The sequence below is a fragment of the Bubalus kerabau genome, chromosome 4 (genome assembly GCF_029407905.1).
Source record: "Bubalus kerabau isolate K-KA32 ecotype Philippines breed swamp buffalo chromosome 4, PCC_UOA_SB_1v2, whole genome shotgun sequence".
Classification (NCBI taxonomy): domain Eukaryota; kingdom Metazoa; phylum Chordata; class Mammalia; order Artiodactyla; family Bovidae; genus Bubalus; species Bubalus kerabau.
In genome coordinates this window covers 41,550,279-41,566,708 of record NC_073627.1, presented here as the reverse complement: position 1 = coordinate 41,566,708, position 16,430 = coordinate 41,550,279, and the positions used below count along the sequence as shown (strand labels likewise).

Sequence of the window (16,430 nt, the reverse complement as noted above, 5' to 3'; positions counted from 1 at the left end):
CCAGATTTTACATATAACAAGGCTTTGACAACTCAGTTATGGATATTTCTATTTAATTTTCTTGTTAACTCAGGATAAATTTAAAAGGTTCTTTTGGATTCAACCCTTGGCATTTGAGAATCACTCTAAATTGTCTGAATCCTTTCTCTTGCTCTAAGTCCATTCTACTGAAGACGTTTGGTTCGCCTTTTCAGAGTAGAGGCTCTGGGGCTTTGTAGATTAAAGAGTTAGTGCCAAGAGATCTTCTCACAGCGAAGCTTCCATGAGCCAGCATCACATTATAAACCAAGAAAAGTGACTTAAAGTCACCATATTCACAAAAGACTGATGATCTTATTTACATAGCAGTTTATTAATTTTTGATCAGGATAGTGTTCTGAAACCATAAAATATCAATGCTTCCCATCCAGGAAATCCTCTCCCTTATGCCAAAGGACAAAGAATTTATCAGCCAGTAGCTTAGTGGGTATGGAGTCAATCTTTGCGATCATGTCATCTCCCCTGCCAGGTAAGTATGGAGTCAGTCTTGAGGACCACTTCACTGGGCCATGGTGAGGCCTGCTAGAGCACCGCCATGGCAACCCAACTCACTGTACCAAATTTAGCATCTGCCAACCTCCACCATGGCAACCCAACTCATTGTAACAAATTTAGCATCTGCAAACCTCTGCATTTTTTAGCTTCTCTTTTCTAGGCTCTCAAATGACTATGCCTCTTTGATTCACATCATTTATATCTGGTCCACAATATATATAACACTAGTTGATGAGATGTCCACTTACTCAATTATAATCACAGTCCAGTCCCACCCTCCTGAAGTTTCACTGGGTCACTGTGATGGAAAATTGTGTGTGATCCCAAATTCTTCAGGTGTCCACTTATGTCCTGCCCCCTGCCTCTCAATTACCTAAATCACTTCCTATGTTTTAAGAGTTAACCCATAGGAATAGCCATTTCTCACCTCATATTTCCCTCTATGATGGTTTTTCCTCTCTCCATCTTGGGCACCCTTCATAGATACTACCACGTTTTCCCAAGAGGGGAACTCACTTGAACTGTGAATTCATGACAGCAACTGAAGAAAAGGTGTAGGGATTGAAATGATTCAGTACTGACATCAACACATAGTTTGGGAACAGATTCCTCCCATCGTTTGTCACATTTTTCTTTGAAAGCTCGAGACAATGTTTTTGTTAATCAAGGCATTTGGTTAAAATGACAATTGAGTTTTGAAGATACTACTTTATTAGGTCTTGGGACTTCCCTTGTGGTTCAGTGGCTAAGACTCCACTCTCTCAGTGCAGAGGGCACAGGTTTGATCCCTAGTCAGGGAACTAAGATCCCACACACCAAATGGCATGACCAAAAAAAAAGAAATCTCTATCTCAATTTCTACACCTTTGCATCTCTGGTTTTAGTCTGACTACATTCAAACCCTCTGCTCTTATTTTCTGCCTGTGCTTACTTCCAACTGTTGCAGTTTCTCCTTGTCTCTATTTGTCATTTTTCCCCTTTGTGCCTTGGTTTTAATGACTCTTTGATGGGGATATCTCACAATTCCTCTCTCTCTCTCTGTCCCCTCTCTATGTTTTTTCCTCTATCTATATGTTCCCTCTTTTTTCTAGTTCTTTTCTTTGAATGTTTATTTCATCGTTCTGCCCCCACGTCCTCTTTTTTCTGATTCTCTTCAGTCCCTTTGCTTATTCTTCTGGGTCATTTCCCATTTCCTAGTCTTACTTCTCATCGTCCTACCAGCCTCTGCCTCTCAGTTCTTGTCTCTGTTATGCCTGTAGCTGTTTGTGCTTTGTCTTTCTGCCGGTCTCCAACTCAACATATTGCATGCTTTTTCTGTCAATGAATCTTTCCATTGACTGCCTCCTCTACCTTCTGTTCTGCTTCTCAGCTTCCCTGACTAATCTTCACCTCTCTCTCTCTTTTTTTGGTCACACCATGCAGCATTTGGGATCTTTGTTCCCTAACCAGGGATTGAACTCATGCCCCCTGCATTGGAAGTGCAGAATTGTAAACCACTGGACCACCAGGGAAGTCCCCCACTGGTCTCTATTACCACCTCTTTCTTCTCACTCTGCTAATCTATCAGCCACTACCACCTGTCTCCCCAGGATCTGGTGGTTCCTCCTTGTCACTCACTCTCCTTATTTCACCATCTAGACTATCTGTATCTTCCACCATTGGGGTCCCTTCCCATCAGCCTTTATTTCTACTTTGCTTGTTTTCTTTATGACCATTTAACCAATTCTATGATTTTGGTTCTTCTCAGTATCTATAACAGACTTTCTTGAAATTTCTGCCAAGGATTGTGTCTTGCCCTCCATCTCTCTTCGTCTCTGTCTCTTCTATGCAACAAATCTTTTCTTATCTGTCCTTCCGTCTGCATATGTCTGTTTCTTTCATTCCCTTTGTCTCTCTCTAGCTCAGCTTTTTGCTTTTATCTTTCTCTCGATTTTGTCTCCTGTATCTTTTCTGTGGATAATTAAGGGTTATCTATTTCTTTCCCATTGTTTAGTGGAATCGCAACCTTCATCTGCTTACACTTCACAGAACTTGGATGTTCTGCCTGCAGAAGGGAGGTGTCTTTTGCAATAGAAAAAAAAAAAAGAAAAGAAAATGAAGTAGAAGCAGCAGAGGAGAAAGGAGAGCATTCAAATTAATCCCAGAAGAGAGTCAGATATTCCTTAATGCTTCTGCATCCAAGTAGAAGCCTCACCTCATTTGCTTCTGCCTCTGACCTCATTCTTCCATGAAAGCCCAAGCTTGGGAAGACCCTACATGGGGCACCCAGAATGGGTGGTTGAGTTCCTGCTATGGCTCTAGACTTTAGTACAGTTTGGAGAAGACAGACCTAGCCAGGTGCTCCTTCCTCTAATGAATCTCAGAAATCCTCTAAGAATCTGCACTTTCTTTGAAAAGGTCCAAAGACACTAAAAAAAGGTAAAAGGAGGATGCTGGACACAGTTGGACTAGGTTGAAATACAAACAGAATGATATGGTTTTGAGAACCAGAAACATCACCAGTTCCTTGTCTCTTAGCAACTGTTATGTCCATCCCTACTGGTTACACAGCACCTGTTGTACCCTCCTCCCTCTGCCATGATTTGGTCATGGATGAGGTCTCTCTTCTCTCTGATCTTCACCCCTTCTGACCAGATCTCTTTCTGATCCTAGAAGGACTTCCATTTTCGTCATCTGTTCCTGTGCTAAAGCAGAGTCTCTGTTCCCATTGGCCGTTTCATCCAGCTTCATGTCTCCCACTACCCTTTATTGGTAGCACAGGCTGTACCTCTGGAATGAGTTTGCTGAAAAGGGCAGTAATCTGATGATGGGATTCAGTGAACCAGAAACATCACCAGTTTCTCGCCCAGGTTCCCACCCATCCATGAATATTAGCATTTCTCCTCAGATCCTAGGAATGCAGGAGTTAGCTGGAAGAGGAACTGAGGTACTGAAAACCAAGTCCAGGCTTTGTCCCTGGGGGATAGTGCATTGAAGACCAGCATCTCCTGGTCTTAGTCTTCCCTCCCCCAGGCCTGGCAGAGGAGGAACCTGAGGCTCAGTCTTTCAGGCTGAGAGTGGAATCATCCCTGGTGATGGCCTCACCATCACAATCAGTCCTGGTGCCCCTGGCTTCCTTGTTTCCAAGGATGGGTGGGCAGGGCCGAGATCGCAAAACATCACTGACCAAAATGTGGACGCCCAAATTGATGCTCATGACACCCACAAAGGCCAGTCCAGTTCCACCAAGGATGACCAAAGCAAGAGGGATCTGGTGGCATTGCTGGAACAGCCACAGGCTCATCCATCCCAGCGGCACTAGGCGGAAGAGGACCAGGGTGGTCAGGGCGGCCCAGCTGGTCACACTGAAGGCCAGGGATGGGGCCTGGCGAGAGAGCAGCAGCAGCTGGCGTAGGTGCAGGCAGATGGAGTTGAGCTCCAGGAGCAGAGACACCACAGAGAAGCCCACGTAGTGGCCGGACAGAACGGCGGTGCTGAGGCAGCTCACGACCTGGGGAGCCGAGGTCAGAGGTCAGAGGACCTTCCATGACCTACCACCCATGAGGTCCCAACACAGTCAGGTCCCAACATCCCAGTCTTCAAGAAGGGTTCCCAAGCATTTTGTGGCACTTCCCACAGAGCCCCCAACAAAGCCAACTTTATGTTTACCCTTATGTTAGAAGCCTGAATGGCCTTGAAACAGCCCTTCCATAGAATTGAATTGGAGCAGCTTTGGCTCCGGGCTGTCTGCCCCCTACAATTTGCATTCCTGTGCTTTCACACCCTATCCCCACTCCCAGTACTGGGACTCCCCCTTCTTATGAAGCTCCATAGTCAATGTTTCTGCGATAGACTGGACACCTGTGGGAATCCAGTCTCCTTGGGAGACTTCAGTGCTGACTCCAGCTTTGGCCAGCAGTAATCCCCTCCCCGCAGTTCAGCCCAAGGTTGGGAGGATCAAGTGCCAGCAGGGGTCGGAAACTCTGGGGGAAGTCACAGGACAGAAAGCTGATGAGAGACCAGGAACCCCCAGGCTGGGCACGCCTCCTTCCCTGTCTCGCCGCTTGCCAAGTCTCACCAGTGCATGGTGACAAAGAAGATCCCAGGCCTGGCCCAAGGTCTGGTTCCACAACAAGTCAGTTCCATCTGCCAGGAAATAACCTGCGGGCAAGGAGGGGAGGCTGCTGTTAGGCTTCCCCCAAGCCAGTGTCCAGTCTGGAGAAGAATCTCCACCTTTCCCTGCTCTTTAGTTTCCTCTCAGTAAAGCTGCCAGAAACATTTCACTCCATCAAGAAATGGAAGAGCGAAGGAGTCCTGGAATGACTTCTGGAAGTTTGCCCCCTGCCCCAAACTGGTCCAGCTTTCCCTGAAGACTCACCCACAGAGAAAGCCACCAGCAGCAGAGCCCAGGGAGGGTGGCCATGAATCGGGTCGGCGGCCATCTGAGGGTACAGCGACAGCCTGGAGGGGACGGGGGAGCCATGGTCACCGTCTGTGTGGACACGGATCCATTCTCCGGCTGTGGACGGATCGACACCACCCACTCATCCACAAACGCACCCCAGCCTCAGACACTTGGAGATCTCATGGATTCTGAAGATGCCCCCGGGTCTTTTAATCCCAGCCAACCGCCCCCCTCCCTCGCCCTCGCCACGGTGCCTCCGAAACCTCTTAAGCCTCGCACCCGAGCAGCGCCCCGGCCCCCGTAAGCAAGCTGTGCACCAGGGAGACACAAATGTTCCTCCACTTCCAACGGTTCTGGGCGGCAGATCCCGGGGTGGGCAGCAGCTGCAGCCCCCAGTGCAGCCCCCGGAAAGCGGCAAAGGAGGCGCCGGTGACGAGGAGCCCAGAGGGCGCCATGGCCTGGCGGGCGGGCTAGGTCCGGATCGGTCCCTGGGGCTCCCAGGCTCTCAGCCCCGACGCATCCAACACCCGGCTGCGGAGACTGCGATCAGGCTTCCTGGCAAGGCTGGGTCCTTAGGTGCCCCGCCCGACCCGCCTTCGGAATCGGCTTTAACTTTTCCAGGTCTCGTCCACGCCCCCAACCCCTGGCTGGGCGGTGATTGGAGAAGCCATGGGGCCACCGCCCCTTGAGCCACAGCAGCCGATCGCGTGCCGCCCTCGAGGGGGATAGAGGGTAGGAGGCTTCTGGGGCTCAGACCCGTAAACGGAGCTTAAGGAGGCTTTCTGGATGTCGACAGGGGTCTTCCCAGTCCCTCTTGTGTCCCCACGTCCCCGCAAATCTGGAAATGGCTTGTTAATCTCACCTGACACTCTCAGAGGCCCAGCCATATGAACCTCCACCTACTTCACCTGCTCTCACCTCTCACCTGCTGTCCCTCCTGCCCATCTCTTACCCACGCAGTCCTGAAGTCAGAGGCCAGGGCAAACCCGCTCCTACGGGCATAAACCTCGTCATCGCTCTACCCCGCGCCCCGCCCTGGTCTCAGTTTGTGGGACGGGGGGGGAGGGGGGAGGACACTGGGGCACCTCACTTCCTTCCAGCCACCTTCCTTCCCGAGGTTTCCAGACCTTGAACACATTTCAGCAACCCCATGTAAACTCCAGGAGTCCTGCCCCTTGACATGGTACCTCTCATAAGGAACAACGCCCTTTCTCTAAGAGCGACCCACTAGGGCCCCTCCCCTACAGAGGACCCTTTCATCAAGAAGGGAACCTTTCAGCCCTAGTCTTGAAAAGCACCCCCCGCCCCCTCCCGCCAGGGCTTGGTACCCATTAGGGGAGGAGTGAGTATCTGTGCCAATTTGAGGAGGCAAGGAGAGGTCACACAAGGTTATCTCAAGATTGGGGAAGAGTCAAAGGGAAAAAGCCACATCTTGCTTTCAGAAGCTGGACTGTCAGGATTATACAGAAGCTTTCAGCTTTGGGGGCGGGGAACTTTTCCTCTTCTGAAGAGTGACAGGTTCTTCCTGTTTTCCATTTTACTCCATCCACTCTACATCTCTTTAGGTGGCTGCCACCAAGTCAGCGCAACAGCTGTTCCCTGTACAAAGAGTGGATTCCAGCTACTCCCAAAGAATAAAATTCATAAAGCAATAGGTGCTCCCACAAATGTTCTCACAACTCCCCTCCTCCACCAAAACCCCATTATGTGAATGGGGCTGGGGGGATCCCTTCATTCTTCCACACCCACCTCTCCAGAAGTTTTAAAAATTACACTGATTCTTTTAAATCTTATTTATTATATGAAAGCCATACATGATTAATGTAGAAAATTTGGCAACTACAGAAAACCAAATGGAAAATTACAACTTTATTCCATCATCCAAAGATAACCACTATTATTAACAATTTGGAGTATGTCTGCAGTCTTTTTAAAACTGTCTTATAAGTATACACCCATATTTAAAAAAGCAAAATTGAGATCACATAATACATATCATTTTATAACCTTTTTAATATTCAGAGAGCATTTTTCTTTCCAGTCAAATGCTCTCCTACATGACTTTTAATGGCTGCACAGTGTTCCACCATCTGGGTGGATCCATAACAATTTACTCAAGCAACCCCCTCTCGCAAATTTTCATCACAGCAGAAAAAGAAATGAATTCCCAACCGCATAGTTGGTTCTCAATTTTTCCTACTGCATTGCTGGGATGAACATCTTATTACTAATCTTTAATTATATTCTTAGGATACATTCCCAAATATAGAATTACTAGATCAAAGGCCATGAAACTTTTAGGATGTTCGGCACACATTACCCAACTGACATCAGTAAGACTACCCACTTGTATACCTGTGTGCAACATATGAGTGTCATTTTAGTACTTCTTTGTCAATAACTGGGTCTTATTTTTCCTCTTACAGTTGGCTACAGGAAAAAATGCTTCCAGCTATACCTGCCTTTCTTTAATTACTAACGAAGCACACCTTTTCCCATGATTTTATCTATTGGAATTTCTTTTATGAATTTTCTGCATATGTCCTTTCACAGCTGGCTCTTGCTCCTCTACGGTGCTTATAGACAAATTACATGGTGAGGAAAGGTGGGAGCAGGAGGATGAAGTCAAGGACACTTCAACATGGTCCCACGTCTCTGAGGGAGGCAGAAAGACTGGAGAGGAACGGAGAATAAAGTAGTCGGCTGGAAGCTTGTCCTCGATGGACGGTGGCTTGTCCTCCCTCCTCCTGGGGGCGCTCCTGGCCTCTATGGGCCCCCCTCTGCAGGATGTCCAGACAGGGTCCTGTGCTCTCCGGGCCTGGTCCTTCACTGGTCTTCTGTCTGCCTCTGTGTTTTCAGGCTGTTCTTCCTCATTTCTGCTCCACGAGGGGTGAGGATGGCAGAGCCATGTACCCAAGGCTGGATGAAGACACTGTGGCCCGTGAAGCAAGGACGGGAAGAAAGGACGGAAGCAATGTCCAGGGACAGAGCAACCTTTGTTGCAGCCTGTGAGTGGACTCAAGTCTACCCACCCTCCTCTATTGCAGTCCACTCACATCCAGCTTAGGCTGCAGAAGGGTGGGTTCAATGAGCTACTCTCTCCTAAATCTGTTCCTCAAAAGTGGAGAACAGGATCCAGTTACCTGCACAACTCCTGCCCCCAAATAGAACAAACAGCTTCCAGTAACCCCTGAACTTGATTACCTTCAGGCAGGGAGACTGGGCCAAGGCTGAACCACACCAGAACATGAGCCCAAGGGTGAGATTAGATCAGGAGCTGGGGGTGGCAGTTTTATTCTGCCTGATGCCCCTAAAGTGGTCACATCTCATAACCCATCTCTTCTGGTTGCTGGAGAGGAGAATTTCCTGCCTGCATGGGCTTGAGCTGAATCTCACACCCTATCCTTGAAAAGTGGGGGAAGTCAGCAGTGGCAGCTGGAACCCCATCAGGGCTGTGGTCCTGCTCTGGGAGGCAGGGGAAGCCTAAGCCACCTTTGCTTGGTGGGAAGTCAATGCCAAGACTGAGTTCCCAGCGGCTCCTGGCATTGGTCTAACCCTAGTCCCTCCCCTCAACCTCCAGCCCCAGCTGGGTTCTGGTCAGGGGTGGGGGAAGGGCAACAGCTTATGTGAAAAGCTGTTCTGTTCCCACCCACAGCAGAGGACAGCCCAGGCTCTGAGTCCACAAAAGTGGGCTTCTGATTTCTTCATGCATGTTCAATTGTGTGATTCCCCATTTCACAGGTGGAGAAACTGAGACAGGAGGCCTAAGGGTCCCACGTTGGAGGTGAGTATCCCTGAATTTAGAGTCTGGGCCAGACTAAGGAAATACAGGGAACAGGTAAGAGCAGGGAGATGACTACTCAGATGGGCAACTCAGTATGACCTTTTCCCTGAAGAAGAAACTTACTTTTGAACTTGGAAAGGCCAGTAGGAAGGAATGAGGGGCAAGGAAGGAAGGAGGATCAGGAAAGACATTTGCATAAAGGGGAAGGCAGGATTTTCTTTGCTCCACTTCTTCCCACTATCAAAGACCAACTAAGCTTGGGTACTCAGAGCCCTCTATTCCTCAATTCAGCCAGGGTCTCTGATCTGAAACTTTCTCTCTTGCTGGGTCAATCTGGGGCAAGGTTCTCCAACTGAACAGGGTTCCCTTCCCTAAAAGGTATCATTACTCTCACTGTTCAGACCTTCCCAGCCCCAGTTCTGTCACCTTCCAGAGGAGGGGGAAAGCAGCTCCTTCTCCTCTTCTTCCTCTTCCTCCTCCTCCTCGAAGCCAGGGGCAGAGGGCAACAGTTCTTCAACTGGCAGCTTTAGCTGGGTCAGGACATAAAGCTTGCCACTGAAGAACTACTGCGGCTCAGCCAGGTGAGGATGTGGGAGGCACAGGTTCCTAAAAGGGAAAGGAAATAAAAATGGGAAAGACATGAGCAAGGCCATGTCACAGGGACACTGTCCCACTGGCCCTCAAAGTCCAGCTCCAGTGGATGTTCAACCTTCTAATGAAGGGCTTCTTGTCTCTGACCTGGGCCTCCAGCAAGGGACAAGAGGCAGCTCTGAACCTACTTCCCTGCTCCTCTTTCCAGAACTGAAGGCTGTAGAAACCTGGATATGCTCTCACCCCATGTTGCCTTGGCTACCCACCTACCCACAGGGCAGCCTCCAGCCTCCTCAGCACTGAGAGGGCAGGATCGGGGAGCCTGGACACCCTCCACCAGTTACCCAGGTATTAGGTGAGAAGGTGTACCTCAGGTCCAGAAATGGGAGGGATCAGGGCAACTGACTCAGTCTCAGGGAATTCAGCAGGAAGAAGAGTTTTGGGGGGGCCTACATCTGGGGAAGAGTAAGGAAGGGAGGAGGTTTAGGGTTTCAAAGAAGGTCAGCAGAGGTTCCTGGGACTGTGAGGAGAGGAAAGGGGACCAGAGGCTGGAGGAAAGGGAGGTAGGGCAGGGTGGTTGGGCAGCTTCCCCAGGACTCTTAAATGCCAGGCATTCCGCTTGCACATTCCGGGTACATCTGGTATGAATTCCAGGCTGTCTGCCGGCCCCTCCATGTCTGAACTTTGTTCCAAGTTCCAAGCCCCGCCCCCACAGTTCCAACGCATGAATCAGCAGGAAAAGCCGGGCCCTGCAGCATGGCCCAGGGAGGGGGCTGGGGGCGTGGCAGGCTTGAAGGCTGCGAGCTTGGGAGGGTGGGTCTGTGCTGACACTCTGTCGAAGGGCATGGTCCATGCCAGTGTGAGGGGCCAAGGTGGTCTTGCCTTTAGGTATCTATACTCAGAGGGTAAAGAGAGATTAGGGTGGGAGGTTTTCAAATTACAAAACCCTCTTGGGAGGCATGAACTTTGTGGCACCTTCCTTCTCCCAGGTGACCAGTTCAACTCCTTCCCACTCCTATCTGCTTGAGCAGGCTCTGTTTAGCCCATAGGACTCAGCTGCTGCTGAGAGTCTGTGCCAAGCAGGTGCCCTTGGCTGCAGGGAGGGGTGGGCCCAGGGCACTGACCCTCTGACCAGCTGCTCCATCAACCCTTTGGCACCCTGACAGCTCCTAGCTCAGTCTGACAGCCAGGATGACAGGCCAAATGAGTTGGAGGCTGGAACTAGGGCCGGAGGGAGGTGGGGGCAATAGCCTAGCCAGAGGCCACGGGGAGGGGCCAAGAGTTGGCCGAGAGGTGGGGAGAGAGGGAGCCCAGTGATGACTAACCCAGGCGCCCCACCCAGGCAGCCGGCTTCCCAGGCGGTCAGGGCCAGGCCTGGGCTAGGGGCCCCACAACCGGACAGGCTGGGGGGAGGTGCAGAGGTGACCTTCTCTCGGCTCAAGACGGCCAGTTAGGCTGGGGAGGGGGGAAGGTTAGAGTTTCCAGGCTCTCCTTCTGCCTGCTCCCCCCACCAACCCGCGGTGAAACCCTAACCTTTGGGTTGCATAAGGCCCCCGCACCGCCGCCCCCTACTCCTCTCCCCTCCCCCCTTACATAACATCCCCTGGAGAGAACGAGAGGAGGGGCTGGCCCGCCCAGAGACCCCTTCCCTGCCAGGGCGCTCAACTGGCCCTGACCCAGTGACTGCCGGCACAGGCAAAGCACCTCCCCGCTACCCGCCCTGTCCAAATCCTCCTCAAGCTGGGAGGCCGGATCCCGTATCCTCATACCAGAGGGCGCCGAGGTTAGCCGCCCCCAGCCCTCTGGCCCCTCGTCTTCCTCCCAGCTACTCCGCAAAACCTTCTGCACGACTACTGTCCCAGACTCCTTCTTTAAACCTCCTGACACACTACTCCAGCCAGTCAAGGCCCCTCTCCCCCGGAACTCCCCAACCCCCGCCGCCCCCTCACCCCTCCCCCGGAAGGGCAGGGTGTGGCCGTCAGGACCCTACTTTCCCCCATTACCCCGTTAGCACGGTTCCCTCCTGTGCTGCCGGGACCCCAGCTCACACCCACCTGGTGCTGGGTGGGGGGGTGCTGAGGGTAGGGGAGCAAATCAGTGCGTCCGATCCCCACGGCCGGCGGCGCTGTCTCTTCCCAGCGCCCAGCACACACCGGCTCCAGTCTCCGATCAGCTGGCGGCGTCGTGACGCACAAACTGCGATTGCACCGCCCAGGGCCAATCACCGCCCACTGCTGGGCAGCGTGACTACACCCACTCGGGGGCGCCAGCGCTTCGCCTTGGTCCCGCCTCCCTGGCCGTCTTAGCTCTGATTGGCAAGGAGGCCACCCCTTTGCCGAGTGGAGTAGGGCTAAGCCACGCCCACCAACTCGAGAGCTGGCCAATAGGTAAAAAGGTGTGGCTTAGCCCTGCGTCTAAGCTACTTGCTTAGAGGGGCGCTACGTCAAACCCGAGTCCTAAAGAGCAGAAGGAAGTCGAGGCCTGTGTGTTTGCGGTGCATACTGGTCAATGTAGTTCTCGGTCTGACACCTCGTTCCCAGAATCCAGCGCGCTCTGTGAGTTGGCATTTTTAAACTCATCTCTGAATCCATCCCGGCGAACTCCTTAAAGGGCTACAGCCCCTCCTTCTCGGAGCTGTGAGTGGTTCTTTTAGACAGCCCCCAAACGGATTCACTGACCTCTTGCAGGAGGCGATGTTTCTCTCAGGAAGAGCAGGAGAGGCTGCAGGAGTGAGAACTGAAGGTGGAAATCAGCCCCAGGGCACACAGACTCTTCCTTTGAAATGAGGACTCCTGGGAACTTTTGGAGGAGTGAGGACTGCCCACCTCCGCTGGCCTCAGCTTTCTCTTGGAGAGGTCTAATCCACTCCTCCTCCTGGAGGGCCTTCCTAATCAGAGGAAACTTCTGGTAGATGTCTTGCCCCAGTCACAGAGAGACAAAGCCTGTCAAGCAGCAGCTTCCCAAAGAAAGATTTATAGCACAGTCTTCACCTGAGGGTAGAAGGAAGACTTGTGGTCAGAAACTAGGGGACGGGCCGGGCCAACGTGCAACTGGCCAGCAACCCCGTCCTCAGCACGATACCCCCATTCTGTCCCGCCCCCCAGAAGCTTTTCACTGACTCAGGCCTACTTGGGGAAGAGATTTCAGAGGTGGAGACCAATGAGGAGGCTGTTCCTTCCCCAGAGGCCAATCAGAGCATAGAGGGGCGGGGACATAGGCCAAAAAAATTGAATAATAATCGGAAAAGAACCCAATGACTTGGCAAAAGCTGCAGAACCGCTTCGTTAAAGGGGCAAGTGTGAGGTCCACCCCATCTCAATCACTCCCATCTCTCTACCACCATCAAAAAGGGACGTGTGTCGAGGGATCCATGATGTTTCCATAAGCTCCCAACTGAGGGTGAAGGTAACAGCCTAGAGTGTGAGGTAGTTCCTTCTGCACGAAAGACGGGCTCCATCAAGGGATTGCTATGGCTCCTACGAGCTCCAGAATGCCGAACCTGTGTTCAGAACATTGTGCCTTTAAGGAAACTTCCTGCCTTCCACCCGGGTAACAGCTGATTGTTGGAAAGTGTGACCTCAGGGGACGAATCAGCTGTTACCACATCCTCCTCCAGTTCTACCCTCCTCTATCCCCTTCTTCTCCGCCCTCGCCCCCCCTCCATGGGTGGTGAGCAAAGGAAGATGAAACCCCAAATATGGGGGACCTGCTTGTACGTTCTTTCCTCTCTCTCACTCCAAGGCTGCCTCCCTCCCCCACCCTCCCCCATCTCCTCCCTCCCCGAGGCTCCCCTTCTTCCTCCCTCTTCTCTCCCTCCTCTCCCGCCCCCTGTCTGCTGGTTAGGTCTTCAGAGGCTCTGAGCATGGAACGAGAGGTATTTCCTGTCAGCACAGTCAGCTCAGACTCGCCCTCCCCTGGTCTAGTTGGGAGGCCAGTATTGGGGAAGCCCGGAATGGTGGCTGCCTGGGTGTGTGGGTGCTCTAGGAATGGGTACTGGGGAAGGTCCCATGAATCTACAGGCCAAACCTGGAGGAGAGAAATGGCTGTGGAAAGGAGCCTCCCCAGCGTCAGAACTCTGCTTCCCAGGCCAGCTCCCCACTACTCTCAGGTTCCTCCCCAGACAGGGTCCTGCTAAGGAGATCCTCCTGGCTTTGCCCATTACTCCATATACATTTTTTACACTGCTCCGTTTTTTTATATTTTCACCTCCCCGTCCCCCCGCCCTGCCAAAGGTGCTGATGTGGAACCTCCCAGGGGCCGCAGGTGGAGCACAAAGGCCCCAGGAACCAGGGGTTTTGGCTAGGAAGTCCTGTGCCGGAAGACCCAGGTAAATATTTTGCTCAGCCTTGAGCTGGGAGTCGGGGTCACTCCAGGACAAGCTTAGTGTGACATCCCAGGACTGACTTGGCAAGGTTGGGAGAAACTGAGCAGGGTCTTGGCCAAGCTTGGAAGAAAGAGAAATCTCACCAGCTGCCCCCGTTTACCATTATGCTTAGCACAGAAGTCCTGTTCCCTTCTTCTCATCCAAGACCCTTGGGATAGGCCCTTTCCTGTTTTGTTCTAACTTACCATATCGCCATTCTGCCACTGTGTACGGCAAAAGCAACAGGCTTTGAGCCCAGGGTTTTTGATCACAGCACTTGTGGGAGCTGTCCTGTACACAGTAGCTTGTTTACTGGCATCCTCAGCTCACTAGGTGCCTTTAGCACAACACCCCCGCCCCCGCCACCGACTTATGACAATCAAAATCGTCTCCAGACTGACCAGATGTCCCCTGGGGGCCAAAATCGCCCTCCATTTAGAACCACTGAGTTAGACAAACTTGGATTCAAATTCCAACTCTTAACCACCTGTAAGCTCGATGAAGATACTTCACATCTCTGATCCGCAATTTCCTCATCTACAAAATTGAATGAATAATAAAATCATGGCTTATTGTAGGGTTTTAAAAAAGAATATGTTTGAAAACACCTAGCACAATACCTGACTCAGAGTTGGTGCACTAAACATTAGCTTCCTTCACTTTTCTCCTTGCCACATTGGCAAGAGCTAAGCTCCATCAGCACAGGCTGGCTGTTGGGACTGCTGCAGGCTTCCTCCCTGACCATCCAAGCCATGACCTCTGAGAAACTCAATATGGGGTTTGGTGAAGGAGAGTCGCTGACTTGGTGCCAGATCCCCCGAAGCCCAAGGGTGCTTGGGCTGAGATTCAGGGAGCATTTGGAAACAGAGTTATTACAGGACACAGTATTTCAAAATGTGGCCTGCAGATTGCCTGCATCAGAAATACCTAGTGCCTGTTAAAAATTCAGATTCCAGAGGTCTCAATCAGAAGTATGTCATAACGTTTGAAAAACCACGGTCTTAGGGTTTGAACTGGGGAAGGTGTCATTACCCCAGAATTTTAGAACACCAGTGCCCAGTATTGCAAAGACATCTCAATATGAGGAATGGAAAGAACTCTTAAGAGATAAGGTTAGTTACACTCAAGGTCATTGGTGCACTACAAGCTAAAACCACTAGAGGGCAGGGCACACACAAACTTGAAGAAAGAACAAGGAATGCCTCCTTACTCTAGGTAAACTGAAAGCAGAGCAAAGAAGACTGCAAAATTTTGCTGGTACTAAGAAGCAGGCTCAGGTGCACTAGTGGTAAAGAACCCGCCTGCCAGTGCAGGAGTCATGAGACGTGGGTTCGATCCCTGGGTTGGGAAGATCCCCTGGAAAAGGGAGTGGCTACCCACTCCAGTATTCTTGCGGGCAGAATCCCGTGGACAGAGAGCCTGGAGCGCTACAGTCCACGGGGTCACCAAGAGTTGGACACAATTGAAGCAACTTAACACGCAGCACGCAAGAAGCAGGCACTACCTCCAGAACCTCCTCTGGTCTTAGGTGCTTAGACCAATGTTGGGGATACAAGATTGTTCAGTTCAGTTCAGTCACTCAGTCGTGTCCGACTCTTTGCGACCCCATGAATCGCAGCATGCCAGGCCTCCCTGTCCATCACCAACTCCTGGAGTTCACTCAAACTCATGTCCATCAAGTCGGTGATGCCATCCAGCCATCTCATCCTCTGTCGTCCCCTTCTCCTCCTGCCCCCAATCCCTCCCAGCATCTGGGTCTTTTCCAATGAGTCAACTCTTCGCATGAGGTGGCCAAAGTACTGGAGTTTCAGCTTTAGCATCATTCCTTCCAAAGAACACCTAGGACGGACCTCCTTTAGAATAGACAAGATTGTTAAGAACACATAATTTCCCAGGTGAAAAAAAACAATATGGCATGATGGTTACCAAAGGGAAAACAGTGGGGAGGGACAAATTAGGAGCTTGGGATTAACACACACACACTACTATATATAAAACAGATAACCAACAGAGACCTACCATACAGCACATGGAACTCTACTCAGTATTCTTTAATAACTTATATGAAAAGCATCTGAAAAAGAATGAATATATGTATAACTGAATCACTTTGCTGTACACTTGAAACTAACACAACACTGCAAGTCAACTATACTCCAATAAAATTAAAAAAACAAAACAAGGGACTTCCCTGGAGATCTAGTGATTAATTTTCTGTGCTTTTACTGCAGGGAGCACAGGGTCCATTCCTGGTTGCGGAACTAAGATCCCACATGCCACAGGGCATGGCCAAAAAAAAATTTTTTTTTTAATTAAAAACAAAATAGTACTTGGCCAAGGAGTACAAAGAACATTAGTTTTAGAATGAGCCAGGCCTAGATTTGAATCCTGGTTCTACCACTTCCTAGCTATGGGACCTAAGCAAATTACTTAAAGTAGTCAGCTTCCTCATCCTAAAACGGATCTAAAACTATCCTCTTAAAGAGGGTTGTGGTGAGAATTTAAAGTATGCAAACTGTTTAGCAAGATGCCTGGCTTCTGATCAGTGTTTTGTAAATGGTGGCTGTTATTACCGGTGAAGGTCATGTGACCAAGCACATCAGCGGTTCTAGCTGCCTTTTTCAAGAAGGATACAGATGAAATCAAATTGTGGCTGAACCGTTCCTGCTCCTCTCTAATTAGGACTTCATTTTTTCCTTAAGTGCCTTTATGGCGCTCCCACACCTCCACACCAGACTCCTACATGAGGCAAACTCTCCTTCTAGGAGTGGGAC

General features: G+C 50.8%; 1 protein-coding gene across 1 annotated transcript; it reads right to left on the bottom strand.

Moving 5' to 3' along the window:
- Positions 1-145: 145 nt before the first annotated feature.
- TLCD2 (TLC domain containing 2) lies at positions 146-11,965 on the bottom strand. The gene is made up of 6 exons (XM_055576956.1): positions 11,348-11,965; positions 9,129-9,308; positions 5,198-7,850; positions 4,892-4,974; positions 4,592-4,674; positions 146-4,024 (listed from the first exon to the last, which is right to left on the bottom strand). The coding sequence occupies exons 3-6, from the start codon at positions 5,371-5,373 to the stop codon at positions 3,572-3,574; spliced, it is 795 nt and encodes a 264-aa protein (XP_055432931.1). The 5' UTR covers positions 5,374-7,850; positions 9,129-9,308; positions 11,348-11,965; the 3' UTR covers positions 146-3,571.
- Positions 11,966-16,430: the final 4,465 nt, after the last annotated feature.

Coding starts and splice junctions, on each gene's coding strand:
- TLCD2 (XM_055576956.1), bottom strand. CDS start 5,373: ATGGCGCCCTCTGGGCTCCTCGTCACCGGCGCCTCCTTTGCCGCTTTC. Junction 4,675..4,891: donor GCTGGTGGCTTTCTCTGTGG/GTGAGTCTTCAG, acceptor CCTTGCCCGCAG/GTTATTTCCTGGCAGATGGA. Junction 4,025..4,591: donor TTCTTTGTCACCATGCACTG/GTGAGACTTGGC, acceptor TCGGCTCCCCAG/GTCGTGAGCTGCCTCAGCAC.